The following is a 22,651-nucleotide window of genomic DNA, read 5'->3' on the forward strand; positions in this document are numbered from 1 at the left end:
CTACAGTTCAGCGTCGGGAGCGAGCGAAATGGCATGAACAATATTTCAAGTTTAAATTGGCATCAAAGGACACAGAATATGTTAAATAGGTTACATGCTTAAATTACATTACCTATTTTATTGTAGCCTTTTTCGGTGGTCAAGTCCCCAAGGAACAGGCACGTTGAACAAAAATAATAACAATTGCCTAATACTACAATGCAAGAACGCTGTCTCCCAATACAGTGTTTATTCAGTGCAACTGTTTTTTGGTCTTTAAGTTATTTAAACTTATCACAGACCTGAATGCATAGTATAATGGAATCATATTTGCACCTGCACAATTATAGCCTAGACTCACAATTTGTCTTTGTTTGTTTTTTTAACTTATAGAACCATGTCTCCAGCATATGGTCTCCAGCTTTGGGCATTACGAACCATCTCTGGAAGAGAGGATCCCTCACTCCTCTCTAAAGGACTTTCAATTTTCTCTCGGAGAACAAATACAGTTTACTTTGAATTGATTTGATGGACAGGCAATAAGCAAGGATGACAAAAACAAATTTGGTGTTTTAATAAGAACTCCTGCAAGGTACTCACTTTATTTTGTTTATTAGATCAGGCAGGCATTGTTATCATTTCCATTAGGAAGAAATACATATAAATTATGGAGTCATACTAACTCCATATGTATGGAAGGTAAAACATTTATCTTTGGGAATAAGATTTAATATTCTATATTTGTAACTAACACATGCATACTGAAAACAGGCTGTTTAAGGAAATTATTATTATTTACTAGCAAAAAAGTAAATTATAATATTGACTTTGACCATCGACCATGATCATTTTGTGTCTGGCAACGTTTAATGATCAGACAAATCATCTTTTTAGTCTCTGGCACTTCCTTCAGGCCCTGGGTAGGAAGCGCAGGTTGATGGGTTTGGAGGGAATCATTAACGTTCTTGTTTTCGGCTCCACGGGTTGAGCCCCTTTCTCAGGCAGGATCTCATAATGCTGCAGTAACTGTAGAAGATAGACAGGGTCAACACATCAAAGTAGAGGGTCCATGTCAGGTGAGACTAGTTTAAGGTGTTTTAATGCTTTCGGGACGTTCATCATGAGAGATCTCTAACACTCACCCTGGACAGGGCAAAGTGCATCTCCAGCTCTGCCACTCTCTTGCCCACGCAGGCACGCACACCAACCCCAAAAGGGATGGAGCTGTATGGGTGGTGTTGGAACCCCGCAGCCCCCCCCCTCAGCCAGCGCTCTGGGGCAAAGCGCTCTGCATCCACAAACTGTTTCTCATCATGGCTTGTTGCATAGTGGCAGAGATGAAACTGAGTCTGAGGTAGGTCAACAGAGACATACTGTAGATGAAAATAGCAGTGTGGCATAGATGGAACATTATTTGCTGATGGTTATTAATCATTAAATGCAGTCCAAGATAAACAGTTTATTATTGTGCATTATGGAGTGAACCTTGGACCCAAGTTTCCATTTAGGTTGCTTATAAAATGACATGGGATGAAGTATAGTTATAGAAATAATCAGTGGAAATAATCAGAAGCATCATGGTGGGGTTTCAAAATGTTTTCTTATCATTTGTTCTGACCTTTTTGGGAAACCAAAAGTTGTCCACCACAACATCATTTTCAGCTGCCAGACGACCATTTCCAGAAACAACGGGGTATAACCTTCAATGACAATAAAATAATGGAAGATAGTTGGAATCAGTAGAATCACACTTACCACAAAAAGAATCACCGTAAAACCTAGGTTTTGTTGCATAAATATTAACAACAGAGTGACATTGTGCCTTAGAAAAGCTAGCATACTCCATTAAACCCACTTGAAAGCATTAATGTAATGGTAAATGAACATTTCTCTGACATTCCAGTTTATATTCATGCTGTTCAATGTACCTTGTGTCAGTTGAAGCTGATTCTCATTGGGTCCTCTAATCATACGTAAGACCTCATCTTGCTAACTGTTGCAAAAGTCAAATCAAATCAAACTGAATTTGATTTAAGGGCTTTAATGTACTCTGCACCAATGTCTTGGAATACCTTATGAAATAGTCTTAAGCCAGCAGAACCTTTCCCTATTGATATTTAGAATAATTTAGACAATGCTACATAGACACTATCTCCATTTATGTGCACCATCAAGCTGACCAAACATTCTCTATTCTTTCTCGGTTGGTATACATTTGCCATCATCGCAACTCCTATACCTTTGGAGAGTAAATTCAGTACAACAGATATATCAGAGGTTCAAATCACCAGCTGAACCAAAAACAAAAATCAAGATCTAACCACTATGCACAGGACTGAAGCTCACCGAAGAGTCTCTTTGATGACGGCCTTCAGATAGGGCATCCTGGTCAGGTCATCGGAGGTGGGCAGCTGTCTGCCTGGACACACAGAAGTGACCTCTCTGTACAGCCTGTCCTGGGCGCTACTGTCCCCAGCCAAATGGTACAGCGACCAAGACAATGTGTTAGATGTCTGATATGTGAGACACACACAGAGAGAGAGAGAGAGAGAGAGAGAGAGAGAGAGAGAGAGATAGGTTTGAGAAGAGTGCAATATATGGACTCATCAGGTAATTCAAAAGAATAATGAGAGATGAGACAGTTGGCAGCTTCAACTCCAGATTTCACCGAGGTGATAAACCAAGGCAAGCCCTGACGAGGCCGCACCTGGGAATGCGGCCAAGCAGGTCCTTTGCGCTGTGTGTGTGTGTGTTTTCAGATTGCAGAATCTGAAAGAATGTTCATATGAAGACATCTAAACAATGTTCGAAAAAAAAAAAAACATGGAATACTCTGAAGAAACGATACTTTAAAAGGTAAGACTTGGAATCCCCCCTCCACACACACACACACACAAACAAACCAAATGTCCAATATCCAACTTCCCCCGATCTTCATGAGCTCCCTTGCCCCCCCCCTCCCCCTCACCGTGTCGACTCCCCCCAGCAGCAGCTCTGTAATGCTGATATAGACTTCGGGCAGGGTGAGCTTGTCACATGACAACAAGTGTGTCAGGTACATCCCCTCCACTGGCTTCCCAGCTGCCACCTGGGCACTGATCTGTTTCACCTTCATGTCAATCAGGTGGCGAGCTACATGCAGGAAAACACAGACACACACACACACACTGAAGACACACACTTAAATCTTCTCAACATTTAACAGAGTGGGATCATCACCTCAAAACAAGGTATCTAGAGGCCTCTACCTAAACACAGACCTCAACTTAACTAGCCAATGTAAGCCTAAGTTTACATGAAGTCCATGTTTTTGCCTGCCTACCAACATCATAGAGGTCATCCCAGGCCTGGACGAAGTGCCTCCAGAAGGGCAGCACTCTGCGACTCCAGCGGGGGAAGAACAGGACTGTCTCTGACAGGGTCAACATGGTGCTGGCTGCGGCTATGAAACGAAGCGTATCCTCTGGGATCTCCTCTTTCAGGCAGCCCAGACGGGTCTCAAACAGGATGGATGAGATGCCTGGAAAGATGTTAGAATCAGTTAGAAATACTCCTTTAAACTTATAGAGGACATGCAAACGAGTGGGATTGGGATACAAATAAGTGGAGCGAGTTTAGTACTTCACATTTGACATTTTATTCATATAGAAGATGCTTTGATGCAAAGCAACATACACATAGTGCATACTATAGAAAGTGCAGCAGAAAAGCAATAATCAGAAAGGCATACAGTAGTTCTACAGTAATAAGTTAAAATACATATACACTGCAACATTAACATCACGATTGCAGAAGTTAGCTCATCCATGTATGGTGAACAGTGCAATAACGGCACCTCAATTATAGTTTTTCGATGACAAGTCGACTTAAGTTGTGCCTAGTACAGTTCAGTAGAAACATCGATGTATCTGAAGTGCAACATCAACTACTATTGGGTGTTGTTTCTTGCCAGAAACAGTAACAGGATCACAAAGTTCAGGAAAGGGACAATTGAAGTCACAAGTATCCAAAAAAGTCAACTGCTAAGTGTTGCTTCAGGTGTCCTACGCCTGTCAAAACCAGAAATAAGCCTAAGAGAGGCTTGAAGAGAGACGCGACATGGAGAGGAGGAGCCCACGCACGACAATGTCATCGACCACCATGCACACCTTCGAAGCCAAACTTGTAGAGTTCGGCCGTGAGGTCTGGGACCAAGGCCTGGTCCTGGCTGCGCAGCCGCAGGCTCTCAATGCGCTGCAGAAGGTCACCGACAACCTGGTGAATGATGGGAGCGTACGTCGACACTTCTTGCAGCTTTAGCATCTTTGGGTTGAGGACGCTACGTACACGGTACCACTCAGAGCCCTTACTGTAGGACACGAGCAGACAGAACCACAGGTTAGGAGCAGGGAGGAGAAACAGATCGATTCAACACTGGGTTGTCATACTATAAGGTGCCAAGTGTAAATAGGGCTCTTACTCCACATGGAGACCATAGGCCTGACCTCGCAGATCCCGGTATTCCTTCCAGTGGGGGAGTTCTGTCCGGACTGGATAACGGCCCTCCTGTTGGATCACCTGTGCTATCAGCTCCGGAGACGCCACGTTGACTATGTCGAAGGGTCCAAACTGCGAGCGCCAGATTGGTCCGTACAAACGTTTGTTTTCAATCTGGATAATGGGGAAGAATGGTTTGGAGTGTACATATGCATTAGATAATCCAATACAACAGAATGGGAAACACATGATAAGAATTGTGCTCTTTGCTGTGTTTTAAGATAATACAATGTTATCGCCTGATGTGTGAGAATCCATGGCCAGAGAAAAAGTTATAATGAGACTTATTTGTAGCCTTGACAGTTCCCTTCAAATTGATTTCAAATGATGAACGCTTGTCTGCTTTCTAACCTTAAATCAATGCAATAAAACTGGATATTACTTCTGAAATCCTAAACCTAATGTATATCCCTAATGTAGTGAGACTACAAAATGTAACTGTTTCTGTGCGTGAGTCTGATCTCACTCACAGAAAGATTTCATTCACTGCTTCTAATCACCACAAATACTTCCAACAAGTAAATGCCCGAGAGCTATACAAAGTTGGGGAAAGTTCAGAATTGTCAATATATTTGGTCTCACCTGCATGGCATGGCTTTTGTCTGCGTAGCCCTTCACAAATAACCAGTAAACAGTGGTTGCCAAAGAAGGTCCGGGAAGATCGTCAATCGTTTTGTGCTTCCCATGGGTTGTTGTCTCTATCTGATCAGAAGTTCCGGATTTCTGTTTGCTAAGAGATTGCATGCATCGCAGAGATACAAATCGATATGATCTGACTGCAACGGGGCTGCCCATGTTGTGGATACTTGAAGCGCTCCCTGTTGTGATATTACACTGCCGATTCTATCCATTCACCAACCCCCAAAAAACGCCCATTGTTTATCACCACGAATCCATAGCCCGCACATCGCCGATGCTATTTAAGTAGTCCACAATGACACAATCGAATAGTCTATTGGTCTTAAGGTCCATTTCCCGTAAGTGCGTTACAACTAAGTTACAATGTTCTTGGGAAAGAAAGGACATTTTCGCAACTGTAGGCCTACTGTACCCCTTGCCAAAATTCCACTCCTACGCGTGAACGCGCATGCACTGCCTCTTGGTGGACAGACCTGCCTTTCCAGACAAGAAAGCCCTTGTTCTATAGCTATGCTTCTGTAGAATGTTTGTAAACATTTAGGTATCCAAGAGCTACCCAACACCAGCATAAAAATCCTCTCCCCCACAAAAAAAATGTGTTTATTTGCTTAAGATTTGTTGTGGTTGATCACGTTGTTGCTGAACATTTGATCTGAATTGAGATATCACTGTGACAACTGTGATAATTAAAAGTTTTTGTCGTCGACATCTATACATCAAAATGATGTTTTCAATGCTTTAAATGAGTAACAAAAACATGTGAAATAAATATCTTTTTATTATCACCATGGTGAAGATTATCAACACATAGAAGTGTCAGCTGTTCCAATAGTTGCCCAACCTTTTCCATCCAAATCTGCATTCATTTATGACAGGCCAACAGGCACGCAGTGTCTCTCAGGCTCCAACCATGCAGAGAACATCCCATAAAAAAAACAACAAATAAAAAAAATATATTAAAAAATTATGCGTACCACTGATATACAGATCTGATATAAACAGGCTTATTGGTCACAAACCAATTAGAATCAAACATGGCTTCTTTTACAATTTACTTTTACACAGAGACCAAACGTGAGGGATATACGTGTCTTTTTCCATCTAAAAAGGGTACATTTCAATTGTATACATTTGTACATGTTCTTTATTTGTCTTTTTTCCTATTACAGTCAGAATGCGCAAGGCATTTTGGGCGCAGTTTCCACTGATCACTAATTGCTAAAATGCATGTACTTACACACAAATATACATACATACACACACACACACATGCACGCACACACGCACACACACACACCCGCACGGCAAGAGTGGCTATCGAAGCACAAACTTGCACCAAACATTGTTGTGGCTAGCCATATCCTAAAGATTGCATTTCACAGGGGGAAGAATGGCATACAGTGGCCCAGCCCCCTCCCTGTTTGTAGCATCATGTCTGTCCCCAACACAGAGGGCAGTGAGGGAGTTCTGGATTGGACAGCCACCCTCTGTTCAGAAAACAGGGCCTTGTCATAAGGAAGTGTTAATCCACAATGGTGAATGAGGGCACCTGGTGGTGTAAATTAAACATTACATTCCTGTGAGAACCGTGGGCAACTCAAAACATTCAGTCTCATTCACTGACTGACTCTCTCTCTCGCGCACACACACACACACACACACACACACACACACACACACACACACACACACACACACACACACACAGCTGCATTAAAATTCAAATAAGTCTTAAAATGTGCAAAGGGTCATTGAGAACAACAACAAAAAAAAAGAAAAGAAAATGGACATAAACAATAAGCTCAACGGAGTGTGTCCAACGTCCAAACAAAAACAAAATGCATGTACCTTTTAGATAGTGCTTTCATGGGAAACTCTGCGAGTCCCAATATGAATAGAATGTTGCTTGGTTTGTAAGAGTCACCAGGACTGAAAAGGCAGGAAGAGGAGTCCTTACTGCTTGGTGACCAGCGAGGCAGAGAACACCAACGTCTTCAAACAGTAGTCCAATATCTGTCCTCTAGCTAACAGAAATCTGTACAAACAGGCTTGGAGCCATATTGGTGGCAGTATACTGTTGATGCAGGAACATATACAGCATGGTGCCAAATAAAGAGCTTCTGCTGGATGTACCCATGCTAGCATTCTGGACGTCATACATGGTGTGCTGAGAGGCCCTCCTGAACATACCTACTTGACTTCAACTTTGTTTTAGTGAACGTAACCATGTTTGCCTCCGGGGTGTCATAGCAACAGCCAACATAGCCTCGGGACTGGTGCCTTGCACCTTCCAATAGAGCCTGTGAATTCATTAAGTACGAGTCAATCTTGATCCTATCAGTATTGTTTTCTCCTCTAGTTTCAGGGTAGGGAAGGACTATGATGGTGATACGCCGCCAAACATTCAACAACTGTTCTAACCTTTGTGCTGCCTTCGGGTCAAAGGTTCATAACGAACCATTGTTGTGTTTACCCAATTCAAAAACAAATACAACATATTTTCTTTTAACCTTTACAATGTGGGGGGGGGGGGTCTGAGACAGCCCAACGGTTAAAAGAAAATGCTTCACTTTGTTTTTGTATGTGGTAAAGTTGTCACAGTACGACGGTGGGTCACAATGACCCGAAGATAACACAAGGGTCAAGTGGTCATAGTGACCTCTGAAAGAAACATTTTAAAAGCCCAGCGGAGGTGCATTCTCTGCTGAGTAACGCAGGCAAGGAGTGTGTGAGGGAGTGTGTGGACACGAGGCGGAACACTGTCCTACAATATGGAGTGGCGTTGTGGAACTGCGTTTTCCTCTCGGAACGGGGAATCTCAAGGGAACTGCTCAGCGCAGCGGTACATTGTACACGTAAACACACTGTGGAGTGCACAGGAGGAAAGGATAGGGGCACTGCATATGACGAGCCAACGTCCGTCGGATTCTTTTCCTTCGCCTTTCTGCATACAGCGGTACTGACTGCGTTTCCTTTATACCTCATTGATATCAGCAATCAGAATTTTTCTTGGTGTCACTCATAGAACCTTTATGGTAATGTGTACCTGATAGTGATGGGCCGAGAAGAATATTCACTGATCACCATCTTTTATCTGTTACTCTTCAGTAACGAATCACGTCGTCGACCTCTGGCCAATCACAGAGTCAGGGCTGGGCCACTGTTGCTCTGGCGTGTTCTGAGGCTGTAAGTAACTGAGCTGGTCTGGGACCTGTTCGGGAGGGGGGTTGGGCCTCTGAGCGAGCAGACAGCAGCGTCGGAGCTGATCTGAGACCAGTCTGCCGGGACAGCAGAGGGAGGTGAGAGGCAGCTGAGCAGAGCAGCAGAGCCAGAAGGAAGCTGTGTTGTGTCGGCTCCTGGCTGGGCACCAGAGAACCACCTGGACGGGATCCTCTGGCGGACCGGTCTCAACCGGTTCCGACACACGGACACGCGCACCGAACAACAACAACAACAACGTAGGCAGGTTTCGAACCCAGGACAAGATTTTTCGACTTAAAAAGGCACACGGCAAAGAATGAGGACATGAGGAGTGTAGGGGAGGGAGGGAGGGGGTGACAGACTACCTGGCAGAAACCTCAGACAAAACAGACAGACGCACGAGTTGCGGAAACAAATCCATGTGTGGACGCAGTTCCATGTTGAGCATAGGCAATTTTACAGTAAAGAACTGTGTGGTCTGGGGGGGGGGGGGTGAGGGGGGTACCTTCTGCTGGGGGCTTTGTCGGGCGACGGCGGCAGAGCCAGGGAATGACGGACCCGAGCCTAAGAAGCGCCTGTGTGTGTGTGGGGGAGTGTTCTCCGACACCACTGTGTTTCCAGGTGGTGGGTGAGTTGTTCGATAGCAGCGTGTCCCAGGAGCCAAGCACTCCGGGGGGGGGGGGGGGTTTTGGCGGTACATTCTGGGTCGGGGTACGGAACACTCCAGGTCGTTTCCGATCTCCGTTGAGATCCAGAGCACGCACGCTCACAACATCGCAGGAGGCAACGGTACAAACATTTTAAAAAAAGACACGCTTTTGAAGTTCAGTTCATTACAGGGCACTTACCCCCCATTTGTGAAATTAAGGTGCAACGTTCTTTCGATTTTTGAATTTTCATACATGGCAGACTCTGTCAAACAGAGACTACGTAAGTCCTGTCTCACAGCAACCTTCTCCCTCCTCCTGCCCACAGATTCTCCCAGAATGTCTGTGTGGTCACATGGGAGTCTCTGCGCGATGCTGAAGAGGAAGGGGGTCAGAGAGACCGAGTGGATAAGGCCATCTCTGGCAGTTCAGGGGGATCGGGGGGGGATCGGGGGTGGTGGTGGTGGGGGGCTAGTGAACGAAGATGTGCCTCAGCAGGTCGTCGGCCCATGGCCTCTGTTTGGTGTCCACGAAGATGCGCTTGAGGAAGTCACGGCAGTGGTCCGACACGTACACGGGCAGCACGGGGTTGGTGGGCTGTGTGGCGATCTTAAAGATGGCCGCCATGGCCTCGAACTCGGCCCAGGGCGGGCGCTGGGTCAGCATCTCCACGATGGTGCAACCCACACTCCTGTAAAAGAGCAGACCAGCCCTGTTCACTAACCATGACCAGCTGCGCGCCCCCCACCCCCCCCTCTCATTCCTGACCACTCTTAAGACTTTCAAAAAAGAGAAAAGAAAGAATTATAAAGGGTATGAAAAGACAGTCAGGCGACTTTTAGTCTGTGGCCAGTTAGAGGGACACCGAGCGCTCGGAACCTCTCGTCGTTCCCGTCTCACCAGATGTCGGCCTTCCTGCCGTAGCCCTCTCCGCTGATCACCTCCGGGCTCATCCAGTAGGGGGTGCCGGTCACAGACTTGATCCCTGTCCCCGACAGGCAGATGGTCTGCAGCCGCCGGCTCGCCCCAAAGTCCCCCAGCTTCACGTTCCCCACCGAGTCCCTCAGGATGTTGGCCCCTAGAGAAAACCCCAGGGGGGGACAAGGTGACACGAAGAAACCTTCTTGTGTTTCGCTCAAAATGTTGCGTCACCCCCCCACCCCCCCCCCCGTCCTGGGAGGTCCCCCTAACGTAGCCCCGTCGGGTGCGCACCTTTGATGTCCCGGTGGACGATCATGTTGCTGTGCAGGTAGGAGACGCCCTCCAGGATCTGGCGGGTGTAGCGGCGTGTGACGTTTTCGGTCAGGGCGCCGTACGACTTCAGCTGGTCCTTGATGGAGCCCTGCGGGCCGCAGCGGTTTCGTGTCATGCCGTGGTGGAGCTTCCGAAATGGGGATAGCAACAAGGAGGGAGGGGGGGGGGCCTGTGCTAGCGGCCTCTGGGGAGAAAAATAAACACACTCACCCCCGGCATGTACTCCATGAAGATGGACAGGGTCCTCTCGTTGGAGTCGCGGAGGCAGCCGTAGTACTGGACGATGCGCTCGTGACACAGGTTCTTCAGCAGCTGGATCTCGCACTCCAGAGCGCTCACCTCCTGGGGGAGACAGCACAGCACAGGCGGGGGCGTGAGCGGCGAGCAGCCCCGATCACGCGGCGAGATCCCCGGCCCACGCGGCCGTGGCGAACGTGGCAACGGACTCCCCCCCGGTCGGCCCCCACCTTGCTGGTCTCCGGGCTCTCCGGGTCGAACTGGACCTGCTTGACGGCCAGCTCTCGTCCGGTGTCGGCGTCGTAGCACAGGAACACCCGGCCGAACGCCCCCTGGCCCAGCAGCTTGCCCAGGCGCCAGTTGGTGGGCGCGCGCGGAGCTGTCGGAGGAGTTTCGAGAGGATTAGCCCAGAGAACGGCTACAGAAGGCGCTGAACATGTTCAAATCGTACAGGCCGGAAAAGCGCTTTGAAGAACTGAGGCAGATAACGAGACTGGTGCAAGTAGCTCGCTGGAACAGCGAGTGCAAGGGCACCTTGGTGGCTTGCAGTCTCCTCATTTGCAGTCTTTCCTCCCCCACTTTATCTGGCTCCCTGTCACAGTTTCAACCTTCCATGTCCAGTTCTTTGCATGCAAAGCCTTGAATTTCTCTCTCTTTCCTCCCCCCTCCCCCAGTCAGACTCACAGCGGCTGGGGGGACTGATGTCCATGACGGAGAGGGTGGGCGTGGGGGTGGGCTCGATGTCGCTGCCCCTGCGCCTGCGCCCCGGCTCCTCCAGTTCTGGGGTGAAGATGCTGCTGCCGCTGCTGGTGCTGGGGGACTGCTCCGTGGGGCTGAAATTGACCGGGGAGCGGAAGCCGTGGACCTGGGTCCGGCGGGCGCGAGGGAAGGTCTTGCGGCCTGCGGGGAGAGGGGGAGGAGGATGAGTTGACCGGGGCGGGGAGAGGAGGAGGGATCGCGGGCCGCTGTGACGGCAACGTGCGGGCCACCTCACCGTCGCTGTAGTCCTGGAAGCCGAAGGGGACGTGGTACCGCCGCGGGTACGTCCCCCCTTTTCCCGACTTCTCAAACACGGGGATGTCACATTCTGCAGGAGGCCGGGGGGGTGAGAACGGGACAGGCGGCAGTTAACAACCTCCTCTCCAAACACTTGTCTCACCCCTTTGTCTTTCATTCTTAAATGTACTCGGAACATCATTTGACCCTGTGTGCATGCTTTGTAAAGTGTCTTAGAGTACTTAGAAAAGTGAGATACCAATCAAACATATTGTTTGTATAATGCCACTTCTAAAAGGGGGCAGCAGTTTACCCGTGAAGTCTTGGTGATTGTCTGGGTAGCTCTGTGCTCTGGGCATACGGGACTTGGGATAATCGCTGCAAGGCACGTGGACAAAAAAATCGAGTTAGTCTTACGTTAATACTAATGGACGAGGTCTTGAATGTCTGACTGACTGTGCACAGCTCACCTGTCTAGAGGACTGTCGAGCGAAGGACAGCTCCCCGATGCAGAGTTCTCTGGGCTGCTCATGGACAGCGGGTCCAGCATCTGGAGAACAAATCAAATAGGGGGTTCATTCACTTAAGTCTTCCGCTTTTATCTTTTTTCGTTGCTTTAAAGAGAGAGAGAGAGAGATGAGACGAGGTTTACGAGTCTCTCTTGTGATCTTCAAAATCTACACATGAATGCTGTTTGTCACTGTACGCTGCCTGTCTACTGCCCACATCCGTATTACAAAGGGGCTTCCAGAGCTAGCTACCTGGTCCATGCTCTCTGGAATGAACTCGCCCTCGCTGTAGATGCTGGTGAAGGACCCGTTCCTGGCCACCTGCTGGAGGGCATCGGGAATGTAGCCTGGAGGTGGGGAGCTGCGATCCGTGGAGTGGGACCCTGGGAAGACAAGGAAAATCTAATCACCAAGTCGGACCACAAGGCCAGCCCGCTTACACTCGTGCGCCAACCCAATCTGTGTTGTAGAGGCCTACACAACTTCCTGATTCATCATGGTGGGTGATTGATCAGGCCAGCACTGTACAGCTTCACTAAGTAGCATGGAAGGCATTGACGTTTTAAGAGCAGAGAAGAGGCCTACCTAACAAAGCCAACATGTTCTTTGTTATCTCTGCGCCTCTGAAGCCTGTGTTGTCCAGGTCTTCAAAGGACGGCCGATCCAGGCTCGATGAAGACGACTGGAATGGAGAACGTACATCACCATTACATGCAAAAATAAGCGGACAAGAAGTATATTTACAGTTATACCAGAAAACGCTTTGTTGCATCAGAGTGATGAGAATGAGCTCTTCAGTGGTCTGCTGTGCCTGGTCCTGACCTGAGATGAGGCCTGGAGCACCAGAAGGATCTTGAGGCTCTTCATGTGGACACTGCGATCCAGCAGCTCGACAGCCTTGTCCAGGTCATCTTGAGTGGTCAGGGGAATCACCAACTGGTGCGTCGAAAGGAAAAATACAATTTGGGTGAGAATTGTTTCCCCTCGCTACACGTAAAAGAAACACAACTTTCCAGGAAGATCCAATCCTTCTTAGGAAGTCTTGAGATTCCAGTAATAGTAGAAAAAAAGAAAATGATATAGAAGGCTATTAAATGATATCTAGCCTACCTCATTGTTGGTGTAATGAAGGTCCATTGCTTGACCAAAGGCCGCCTTGGCCTTTTGCTCCAGGTCATCTAGTTTGACTGGGCGAGGAAACTGCAAGATCCTGTTAGAGAATACTACACTCATTAAAAATGTTATCACAAGGAGGAAACATTTGTAGCAAACCCGATATGTATATATCAAAATCATGAGTGATTAGAGCAATTGGTATGTCTATTTGGCAACGCTGGATTTCAAAGAAGTGTTCCTTTCCATTTAAAAACCATAATACTACCTATCAGTAAATATGTTATTGAGTGATCCTAATACAAAAACCTGAATGCTGCCCATCTCACCTTTTCTCCCCTTTGAACTCGAACTTCACTCGTACATCGTTCTGTAAGATGAACGCGCACATTCACACACTTCAGGTCATGGGGGGACTTGGGAACGTTACCAACAGAGTGCTACTACTTATTGGGTTGTGCGCGTGCAAGAGCCCACCTGGTTCTTTGGGGAGGAGGTCTTGGGTTTGCCCAGGTCAGACAGAGACATGGCAGGGCGGCAGGAGCGTTGCAGTTCGGCCAAGTCCTGCATGATAGAGTTCAGTGCCGCCTCCTTTTCATCTGTAAGCATCAGGAAAACTCACTCGATGAAAACCCTTCAATAATGCACAATTGTCAAATATATCATTAGGATTCCACCAATATAACTTAACATTTCAATAAAAGAAAATCATAGCTACCCATCATCATGGCACTTTGATTCACCCAGGAGTCCAGGACAGAGGATTCTCCCATCAAAGGGGCTCCTATCTCCTGAAACAACAAAGGATTGCACAAATCACAGGTATAATTGCAGCATGAATGCATAATGATCCTTTCCTTGGTTGTCGATTCTAAGCCATTTTTAATGTCACTTGGTCTAATTGTCAGTCATGTTAGAGGTTAGCTTTAGGGGCCAATCACGTCAACGTCCTACTATAAGTATAAGGCACGGTATCCCTGTTTTAATATAACTGTGACAAATTGATGCGAATGTATCAGTTTATTAAGCTTCAAGGGTCAATACGTTGGTGACCGCAGATCAATACCATGTGTTTAGTTAGCCAGTCCAAACTGATATAGTACCTGATCGTATCATACTGTAGACCCTCTCGCAAATCATAATTTTAAAATGTGCTACACCGTACAACTACGCCAGAAAATTCATTCACTTTTCAAATGTTAGCTAGAGCGGATTGGGTCATACTCATAGACAATGACACTGACAGCTAGCATTTCATTGCTAATAGCATGTTATCTCCCGAGTGTCAATAATGTTCGCATTGATATGGTGTATATTAGCGTCAAGGTGACATTCGAACAGTTTGACAAGGTGCCTGGTCAACATTTACTCACCAGGATTGTTGATGCGGGCAGTAGAGAAAGTTATGTCTGTCAAGCTAGTTAACGCGTGTTAGCTCCTGTCCATCATCATAACTCGCTCTCGGCAAGCTCAAGTTTAGCTAGCACATTCTAGCTACTTAGCGTTAGCCAGAAACAAACCAACATTGTCAAGATAGCAAGGTTGGACACAAGTAGCTAAGTTCCGATTTATTCAATACTGAATTAAACGATTAGCTATGTGTCCGACATTACCTGGGTGTGTTTTATTCCGTTACTTCCTCATCCACAGGGCCGATGGAGCCCCGGGCCTGGCTGACAGTTCTGTTTGAGGAAGTAAGTTTACGGTCCGCTTCGAAGTTTAGTTGAGTCCAGGGCCCCAGATACAGAGGCCCAACACTTAATAACGCTCCTACGAGATTTATACAAATTGGCAATGATGCAACCTATTCTATAGCTCAAACCTAAAAACAGAACATACTCGTTTTAGACGACTGATTTGTTCAACGACGACCAAATGTAACCAACAGCCAGCAAGCTGGCTCCAATTGCTAGCTACCCCAGAACAGCAAAGCTTGTTGGAAGAGTCCAACAACAACACAAGTCCAGTGATGTCAGAGAAACGTGCGCATCTCATTTGTGTCATTTCATCATCAAAATGATTTGCGTTTGTCAGCTGGAGAATGTCTTTTGTATTCTCGGTGTCTATATTCGTGTTTATGTACGAATTATTTCAATGGTTTGGGTTGCAGCGAGTACCAGTGTTTTTAAGTTCATAACATCCTCATGAAAGGGAGAATATGGGACTTCTGAAATGTGCACGGACTGACCATATCATAACCCCCTCTCGAGCACACGCACACATATTTTAGAAACATAGGCTATGAGCAAGTAATTATATGGCAATACAACTGCTCAATCAGGTATTCCAAGGCAATACTAGCAGACCTTATGCCGTGTATTTAATTTAGAAGACTAAACTAACTGTAATGAAAACCACATTTTATTAAGGTTCATCTATACATCATGCGTCCAAAATCATCAGACTCTAATATACAGGGGGGAACCACTTCGGGCCTCCAGGGAAATCTGTTTTCCTCTGTCCTCAGGGTAAAAGACTGATTTATAGATGACACTTGTTATACATAAGTATCACAGTAACATACATCACCAGCATCACTGTATTGCTTTATAAATGGCCAGACTGTAATATACAGGGGGGGACCACTTTCCTCGGGCCCCCAGGGAAATCTGTTCCCCTGTGTCCTCAGTGTAAAAGACTGATGTATATCAAGAAATGTACCTTATGCTCATGGAAAGTAGGTAGAGTACACTATAAACAAACACACGCGATTATATCATTCATATTCAGCTCAACCAAGTAGAGAAAAATCATGATTTCGTACACGCGCAAGGGAACTAAATTCTCCGGAACACTGTAATGGAAATCCGTACTACCAGATTTTGTTCTAGACAACAGCGTCCCCTAGTGAACACACTTCAAATTACAAATTGCGTCACAAATTGAAAGAACCCACTCAGTCTTACCGAATTTTGCGTCAATTGAATTAAAGCCAATGGAGGGACGTCGTTTCTGTTACATCTGTACGTGTAGATAGTACGTTTAGCTTCCTTGGCTTGGAAAGTCACATCAAGTTTCGTTAGAGCTATATATAGCAAGATTACTGACTGTTTCCTGGCTGGTCAGCTTGCCAGCTGAGTCTAACGTCGAGATGGACCAGGCAGCAAGCCGATATCAAGTGGTGAGTCAAAACAATCGACATGGCCTAGGCTAATATAAACATAGCTTGACACCTGCGAGTTTACACTATACTAGTTCTCTAGACTTAAACACAAGAAAGATGTTCCCTTCTAAACTTAATTAACTGTTTAGTTTGCAAGCTTTTATTAGTTTGTCTTTTGCCAGAACTGGTATTATTGCCTAATATTTGTAATTCTAGCTACTTAGATATGAGTGTGGAGCTAACCAGCTAGCTAGCTAAGCAGTTGTCTTGCTGTCACTTCCGCATCTGGCAAGCGAGAGCCAGATGCTGAAGCATCTACAACCAGGCCGTGGTTGCTAGCTAAATACATGTTACTGTAAGCCGTTAGATCGCTAGGCTACCTCCCGAGGGTATACATGAACGTACATTTATTAACGTTGCCAACCAACTTATGTATATCATTCAATTGAAATGGTAAGCTAATAAGTGACATTCTAAACATTCAAGAGACTTAGACTATTAGTCTAGCTAGAACTAACGTTCAGTACGGTACTGTTAGCACACTGCTACTGACTACAGTTAGTTAGTAGCTACATTTGCTAGTTGAAGACGAACAGTCTTACCAGCTAAACTAGATCTACCTCTTTTCAAGCTGGATATGTCATATTTTCGGGAAGTAACTCAAGCCAATTCTAACTATGACATCGAGCAATGGAAATTTATGTTCATATTTTCTCCTTCGCCAGAACTGTCAGCCACAACCACAAGACAGTTTCGATCTAGCCATTTCACTAGTCAGTCGCTAGGCAACTCTGTTTTTTTGCGTTAATATGTCATCACTTGTCAGGTTTACCATATTGAAATTAATCTAGATTTAGATGCACCCAATTGAAAACTGCATTTTAGATTTAGACTTTTAGAAAAAATCTCTCTCTCTCTCTCTCTCTCTCTCTCTCTCTCTCTCTCTCTCTCTCTCTCACCCCCCCCCCCCCCCCCCACACACACACATAGCAAAGCACTAGCAGAGTTTGAAGCGAAAGGTAATGCTGACTGCTTTATAAACTGCCAATTGAGTTTTGAGTTGTAGTTCTCTCTTACAAGACATTAGAAGGGAGACAAGGGTAAGGGAGACATCCCTTACAAGATATGAGAGTATGCTTTTCAATATAGGCATACGCACCATTCATTCTTCTTGCACATTGACCCCTTCTACATAGGCTACTTATTATTAATGAGCAGGAGGCTGGCTAAACATGAACCTGCTAAGCCCCACGACACTCACCCAGAATCGTGACCAGTGTGTATAGATACTATAGACATATTGCTTTTATACGCTGCTTGACCAAATAGCCGAAACACTTTGGGCAGCTCCTCCACTGATGTTTGTTTCACTAGTTATTCACACACGAGGCTTCACCAATCCACATTGTGTAAAGGCCTGGAAGCAGTGTGTTATTCTGCTGTTTGAGATGCCTCTGATGGGTCTGCGTGTTTTGGACAGGTGCAGTGGGCTCCTCTTGTATCTCATTACCGACGCCTCTCTTGATCCTCGTCTCATGACCATGTTGTTTGAAAAAGTCACCGCTGACAGGCAGTCTAATCATTTAGCCGTGGCCTATTTCATAGGGTGGTTGTCTGTAATTTGCTGAACTGGAGCCATATTTAAAGAGAATATGGCCTCTCCCACATGCTCTCCCACCCCTGCATTTAGGTCAGACCATGTTGAGCAATACATCTTTTGATGTATAGATTTATTTAAATGTTTTTGCGTTGTCCCACTGACTCTTACATTCTCATTGATTTATGTTACACAACCAATGGTGTGAGTGGGTCTGTGTGTAGAAGCGAGTTTTTTTTTTGTTGAGGTTAGCCAATCAGCAGCTCAATCTCAGTCTTGTGTCCCCTACCGCCCCAGTTACACAATGAGGACGACCTGTCGGAGGCCTCCACCAGTGCCCAGCCGTCCACCTCAGCCCAGGCCAGTGTGACACCAGAGCCCATGCTGCAAGGGGGCGATGCCGAGGCCCCTCCTCCCCCCTACACCAGTATTGCTCTGGGAGCTACTGCTGCTGGTACTTCATCAGCTCCTCACTTTAACTCACCTCACCTCACCATCCTGACCAACCAGCCCTCTCCTCTTGTTGCCTTCCTGCAGAGAGCAGTTTCCAGGGAGACTTCCCAGTGCCGCCTCCCTACAGTGTTGCCACCTCTTTGCCCACCTACGATGAGGCGGAGAAGGCCAAGGCAGCATCCTTGGCTGCCTCAGCTGTGGAAGTGATCCCCCGGGTAGGATGGAAGTAAAATACACACACACACACACACACACAGGCCGACATACGAAAGTCTGTTTTAGGGCATCCTGCCTCAGGAGGAACAGCTAGAGTTCCAAGGACACCCCACTTAAGTAGGCATTACATTTGCCCTTGTTCTCATTTGACACAGTTGGACCTGGGAGAAGATGAAAAAAGATGATTCTGCGGGCACGTTGATGTTGTCTGAAGTCCCATAAGAGAAATGTCTTTAATGCTGTTTTTGCGTAGCAACATCATATACAACCGTGTGTCTGTTTTGCAGGATGATGACTTCCCTCCCAGGGATGATTTCAGTGATGCAGACCAGTTGAGAGTTGGCAACGATGGCATCTTCATGCTGGCCTTTTTCAGTGAGTAGATCAGCCAAAATCACTATAGCACTGATGATCAGTGATCCCTAAACATATCTGACAGTCACTGAATATGAGCTGAATGTGATCATTTAGGCTCTAAAAATCTAAAACATTCATAGCCAGCAGTATCTCATTCGGTGTTTCCCACAGATTGGAAAGCTGTTTTCCAATCTAGAACTTTATTATATTAAATATTAATCCAAAGTGATTCACACCTTCACAAAAATCAACAACAACAAACACATTATTTCTGCATATGCAGGTAGCATAACGTGTGCTGACGTTGTGAATGTGTGCGTATTTGAGAAAGACTCGTGAGTGACAGAGAGACGGAGGGAGAGCAGGGAAAGGAAATGCAGCTGAACGAATACGCTGCGTGTTTTACCTAAATATTGTGAAAACATATTTTTTTTAATGAAACGCAATATGTGGCGACCAGTGTTGATTTGTGTGGCGCACCGCCACAAAATAGTCTAAGTGTGGGAAACACTGTAATTACTTTGAATTGTGTGGATGAAAATGATCTGTAGTTGCTGTTTTTCTATAGTTTTACCACTAGGTGGCAACATTTAGACTGTTTTGATGAGTAAAAAAAAAAAAGGTTTCTATCTTTGCTGTTGATGATGAACGCAAGAAACGAGTGTTGGGGTGCCTAAGCCATAATTTACATGTAAAGGCCATATGGTTGACATTTGCTTCCATACTTTTTTTTCTCTTCTTCTTAAGGTCATGTGTGTGTTTGCAGAATGAGTTTTACAGTGTGAAACGTACTCAGTGTGTCTGTGTGTGTCTTCCTACAGTGGCCTTCCTGTTCAATTGGATCGGGTTCTGCCTGTCCTTCTGCCTGACCAACACCATCGCCGGGCGATACGGGGCCATATGCGGCTTCGGCCTCTCTCTCATCAAGTGGATTCTCATCGTCAGGGTACGGGCTAGCAGGCCCAAGATATTCGGAAATTGTCAATCCCAAATATGTCGTGTAGGACAACGAGCTGCTGCTTCAGAGACAAAAAAAAATATCAACACGCTGTCACAAAACCCAATCCACTATTCCTCTCTGTATGGAATGTGCGTGGAGCCAAAGAACGAGTCGAACCTGACCTTAAGAGTCTGAGGAATAAGATAGCGACTACTGTGCGTGGTTATATCACAGCCTCAGCCCTAGCGTGGCTGGGTCAGGAAGCAGACACATGCCCAGGCGTGTTGCCGGGACACATGACAGGGTGAGAAGGACAGCTCGAACCAGAGCCACGGTTTTCTGGCATTAATCAAAACCCCCTGTGTCATTTACACACAGGAAGAGGAACACCTGACCCTCCCCTGTCAGCAGGGAGAGATCTAGTTCATAGCCCCGGGCTGGATCCATAGCAGCAAGGGGTGGGGTAGAGGGGGGAGGGAGGGGTCAAGTGATGAGAGGCTGAGACACTCCCACTGTGAGTGTTGCGCAACTGGAGTTCAGGCCTCGGCAGTGCCTACCTCACTGGCAGTAAAAATACTAATTAGCAAGTATATCACTGGCATCTTGTCCCCGGGAATGCGGTTTCACAGTGTGAAACTTTGGAAACGTAGAATTCATTGCTTCAAGTGTCAAATCTCCCGCTGTTTCTAGTTATCTTAAAAAATGGGTTTTGTTGCAGCCTACATTGTGTACAGTTGTATCCTATGCCAAATACCGAGAGGTACTTTTAGTTTGGTGAAACTGTTAAGATTTAATCCAACCTTTTTTGCATCAATGCTTTGTTTCTTTTGTATTCACAGTTCTCTGACTATTTTACTGGATACTTCAATGGACAGTACTGGCTGTGGTGGATCTTCCTGATTCTTGGTGAGTCTGTAGGACAGACCAGCAATTTCTTCACGCTTGCTGGTTAATTAACATATTTAGCACACTAACCTCCTCAAATAACATTCCGTCTAATAATTATAATCATACTAATGATGATAATAGTCCATTTTATTTGTAATGTGCCTTTCTTGCACTGAAGGCGCTAAAACGAGGTACAGTTGCAAATGTAAATGTGTATAGCACACTAATGTCATCTGGTGGCCGAGTCAATTAACTGCTCATGTTCCTCCTCAACATTTTCAAAATCACAAACCTTCACGTCAGGCTTTGATTTGTAAAGTGGCTTTGCTCGTATCGTTAACATACAGCCACCGAGTCATTTGAAGAACATTGAAATACACCCTTGTACAGTGCAGAGCGCGAGATATGAGTCTTCTTTGTGCTCATATTTCTTCTTCCCTTGCCAGGTCTTCTGCTGTTCTTCAGAGGATTTGTGAACTATCTGAAAGTGCGCAACATGTCAGAAAGCATGGCTACTTCTCACAGAACCCGCTTCTTCTTTCTCTATTAGAGGTGAAGTGAGGTAAGATGTGCACACACAGGCTCCAGGGGTAACACCTACCATCGAAATGTATCTAGACTGTGTTTTTAGCCTATTTCTATAAAAAGACACCAACTTCAGCAATCAGAATGGTGTTATAAAATTAGATTTGAGTTTATTTGTTATTCTTATTCTCATTCAATGTCTCGCGTCATTTACTTCAGGCCGTCAGACCAAAAATTCTTCCTAAATGTGAAATTCCTAGACGATTTGCCACTCCTCAAATGACCAGGATGCACACCCATCCTGAGAAGAGGTTAAACAAAACACACAAGGAAGGACAGCTCAATCGTTCCCAAAGTCTGGCCTCTTTTAATAAATAAAAACAAAAACTAATAATGGACTCGCCTCTTTTAGAATGGAATAAATGTATGTTATAAACTGTCAGTGTATTCAATATTCTTACCAGCTTTATTTGGCTCTTAACATTTCAATTGCTTTCCATCTGCCCTTGATATTGTCTGTGTGCTTGATTTCCCCAAGTATTGTACAAACTGTGAGTCTTACCCCAAGGTGCTAATGTGGTACCTGTTATAGGCCATCTTGAACTGTAGAGGCAGAGTGGGAGGATATGGTATGCATTCAAGATGTTTTATGCAATGGATCCTTCCCCTAAAGTGGATGTCAGGTGGTATTTTTGCGATCCATGATATGCATGGTTTAGTAATATCCTGTCTGCTTAAGCACTAGGGATCAGAATAATTCAGAATCAGCTTTCAGAATCTATTAGAGGTTGTTTTAGTCTGTTTTACCTTTACTTAGTATCCAGATTTCATCGTGTCTGGAATAAGAATCTGCTGTTTAATGATTATTTTGATCCAGCTAATGCCAATTTATAACATTTGCACTTTTCAAAAATCTGAGTTGTGAATTGCTTAATTATTGTTGTAGTTAGACTGATACGTTTTACTGTCAATCAGTTGGAACTGGAATTTGTATTTGTCCCAAAAGGATATCTGCCTTTTGCACTTTTTACTTAAAGATAATGTAATTGTCAGTCCTTTTGTTTTAATTGTCAAAATTAGCCTAAACTGTGACATTTGTAAGTTATGCCAAGCTTGGATGATGCCTTTCTAATTCAATTATGTTCCACGAATGCCTCTTCAGCAATATGACAACCTTCAATTGGAAACGGTAATGCATGACTAGACAAGCCAATTAGTTTGGTAGAGCAGCAATCTTAGTATTCTATGTTTGACAACCAAACATTTTATTTGTCAAAAGTGATTCTCTTAACATCTGTTGAGCAATGATCATGTGTGCTTGTTAACTCGTATAAACTCATGAAGTCTTGCACAATGCAATAAAGTTCAAAATGCACCCTTGTGACTGGCCCATTTGGGATTCTATCTAGAGTGGAATAACATGGAAGCCCCTGAGGGCAGAATGCCTTCAAAAGTATGTCA

The 22,651-nt window shown here is 45.5% G+C and overlaps 3 protein-coding genes across 8 annotated transcripts; 1 reads left to right on the forward strand and 2 right to left on the reverse strand.

The window, feature by feature from the left end:
- Positions 1-542: 542 nt before the first annotated feature.
- On the reverse strand, positions 543-5,690 carry cyp27a2 (cytochrome P450 family 27 subfamily A member 2). 2 transcript variants are annotated; one of them, XM_084668530.1, is made up of 9 exons: positions 5,098-5,690; positions 4,439-4,629; positions 4,128-4,327; positions 3,302-3,499; positions 2,948-3,111; positions 2,326-2,492; positions 1,598-1,679; positions 1,122-1,352; positions 543-1,005 (listed from the first exon to the last, which is right to left on the reverse strand). In XM_084668530.1, the coding sequence occupies exons 1-9, from the start codon at positions 5,308-5,310 to the stop codon at positions 889-891; spliced, it is 1,563 nt and encodes a 520-aa protein (XP_084524656.1). In that variant the 5' UTR covers positions 5,311-5,690; the 3' UTR covers positions 543-888. The 2 variants fall into 2 exon arrangements, with proteins under 2 accessions (XP_084524656.1, XP_084524657.1); XM_084668531.1 differs by having other exon boundaries at positions 1,122-1,328; positions 5,098-5,686.
- A 224-nt stretch (positions 5,691-5,914) lies between these two features.
- Positions 5,915-16,102, reverse strand: map3k2 (mitogen-activated protein kinase kinase kinase 2). Of its 3 annotated transcripts, XM_084668528.1 has the most exons (18): positions 14,725-15,086; positions 14,485-14,605; positions 13,830-13,902; positions 13,589-13,710; positions 13,441-13,481; positions 13,109-13,208; positions 12,821-12,934; positions 12,584-12,680; positions 12,251-12,381; positions 11,960-12,039; positions 11,803-11,867; positions 11,488-11,580; positions 11,178-11,393; positions 10,724-10,872; positions 10,467-10,598; positions 10,215-10,344; positions 9,903-10,080; positions 5,915-9,693 (listed from the first exon to the last, which is right to left on the reverse strand). In XM_084668528.1, exons 3-18 carry the CDS (start codon positions 13,882-13,884, stop codon positions 9,474-9,476), a joined length of 1,923 nt encoding a protein of 640 aa, XP_084524654.1. In that variant the 5' UTR covers positions 13,885-13,902; positions 14,485-14,605; positions 14,725-15,086; the 3' UTR covers positions 5,915-9,473. The 3 variants fall into 3 exon arrangements, with proteins under 3 accessions (XP_084524654.1, XP_084524655.1, XP_084524652.1); XM_084668529.1 differs by lacking the exons at positions 14,485-14,605; positions 14,725-15,086 and adding an exon at positions 16,018-16,102; XM_084668526.1 differs by lacking the exon at positions 14,485-14,605.
- On the forward strand, positions 16,058-22,570 carry ndfip2 (Nedd4 family interacting protein 2). 3 transcript variants are annotated; one of them, XM_084668535.1, is made up of 8 exons: positions 16,058-16,232; positions 18,109-18,265; positions 18,349-18,479; positions 18,768-18,855; positions 19,659-19,783; positions 20,617-20,683; positions 21,112-21,227; positions 21,451-22,570. In XM_084668535.1, exons 1-7 carry the CDS (start codon positions 16,203-16,205, stop codon positions 21,213-21,215), a joined length of 702 nt encoding a protein of 233 aa, XP_084524661.1. In that variant the 5' UTR covers positions 16,058-16,202; the 3' UTR covers positions 21,216-21,227; positions 21,451-22,570. The 3 variants fall into 3 exon arrangements, with proteins under 3 accessions (XP_084524661.1, XP_084524660.1, XP_084524663.1); XM_084668534.1 differs by having other exon boundaries at positions 16,060-16,232; positions 21,410-22,570; XM_084668537.1 differs by lacking the exon at positions 16,058-16,232 and adding an exon at positions 16,520-16,667 and having other exon boundaries at positions 21,410-22,570.
- Positions 22,571-22,651: the final 81 nt, after the last annotated feature.

This window comes from Hypomesus nipponensis, chromosome 12 (assembly GCF_054491055.1).
Source record: "Hypomesus nipponensis isolate SF chromosome 12, ASM5449105v1, whole genome shotgun sequence".
In the NCBI taxonomy this organism is placed as follows: Eukaryota; Metazoa; Chordata; class Actinopteri; order Osmeriformes; family Osmeridae; genus Hypomesus; species Hypomesus nipponensis.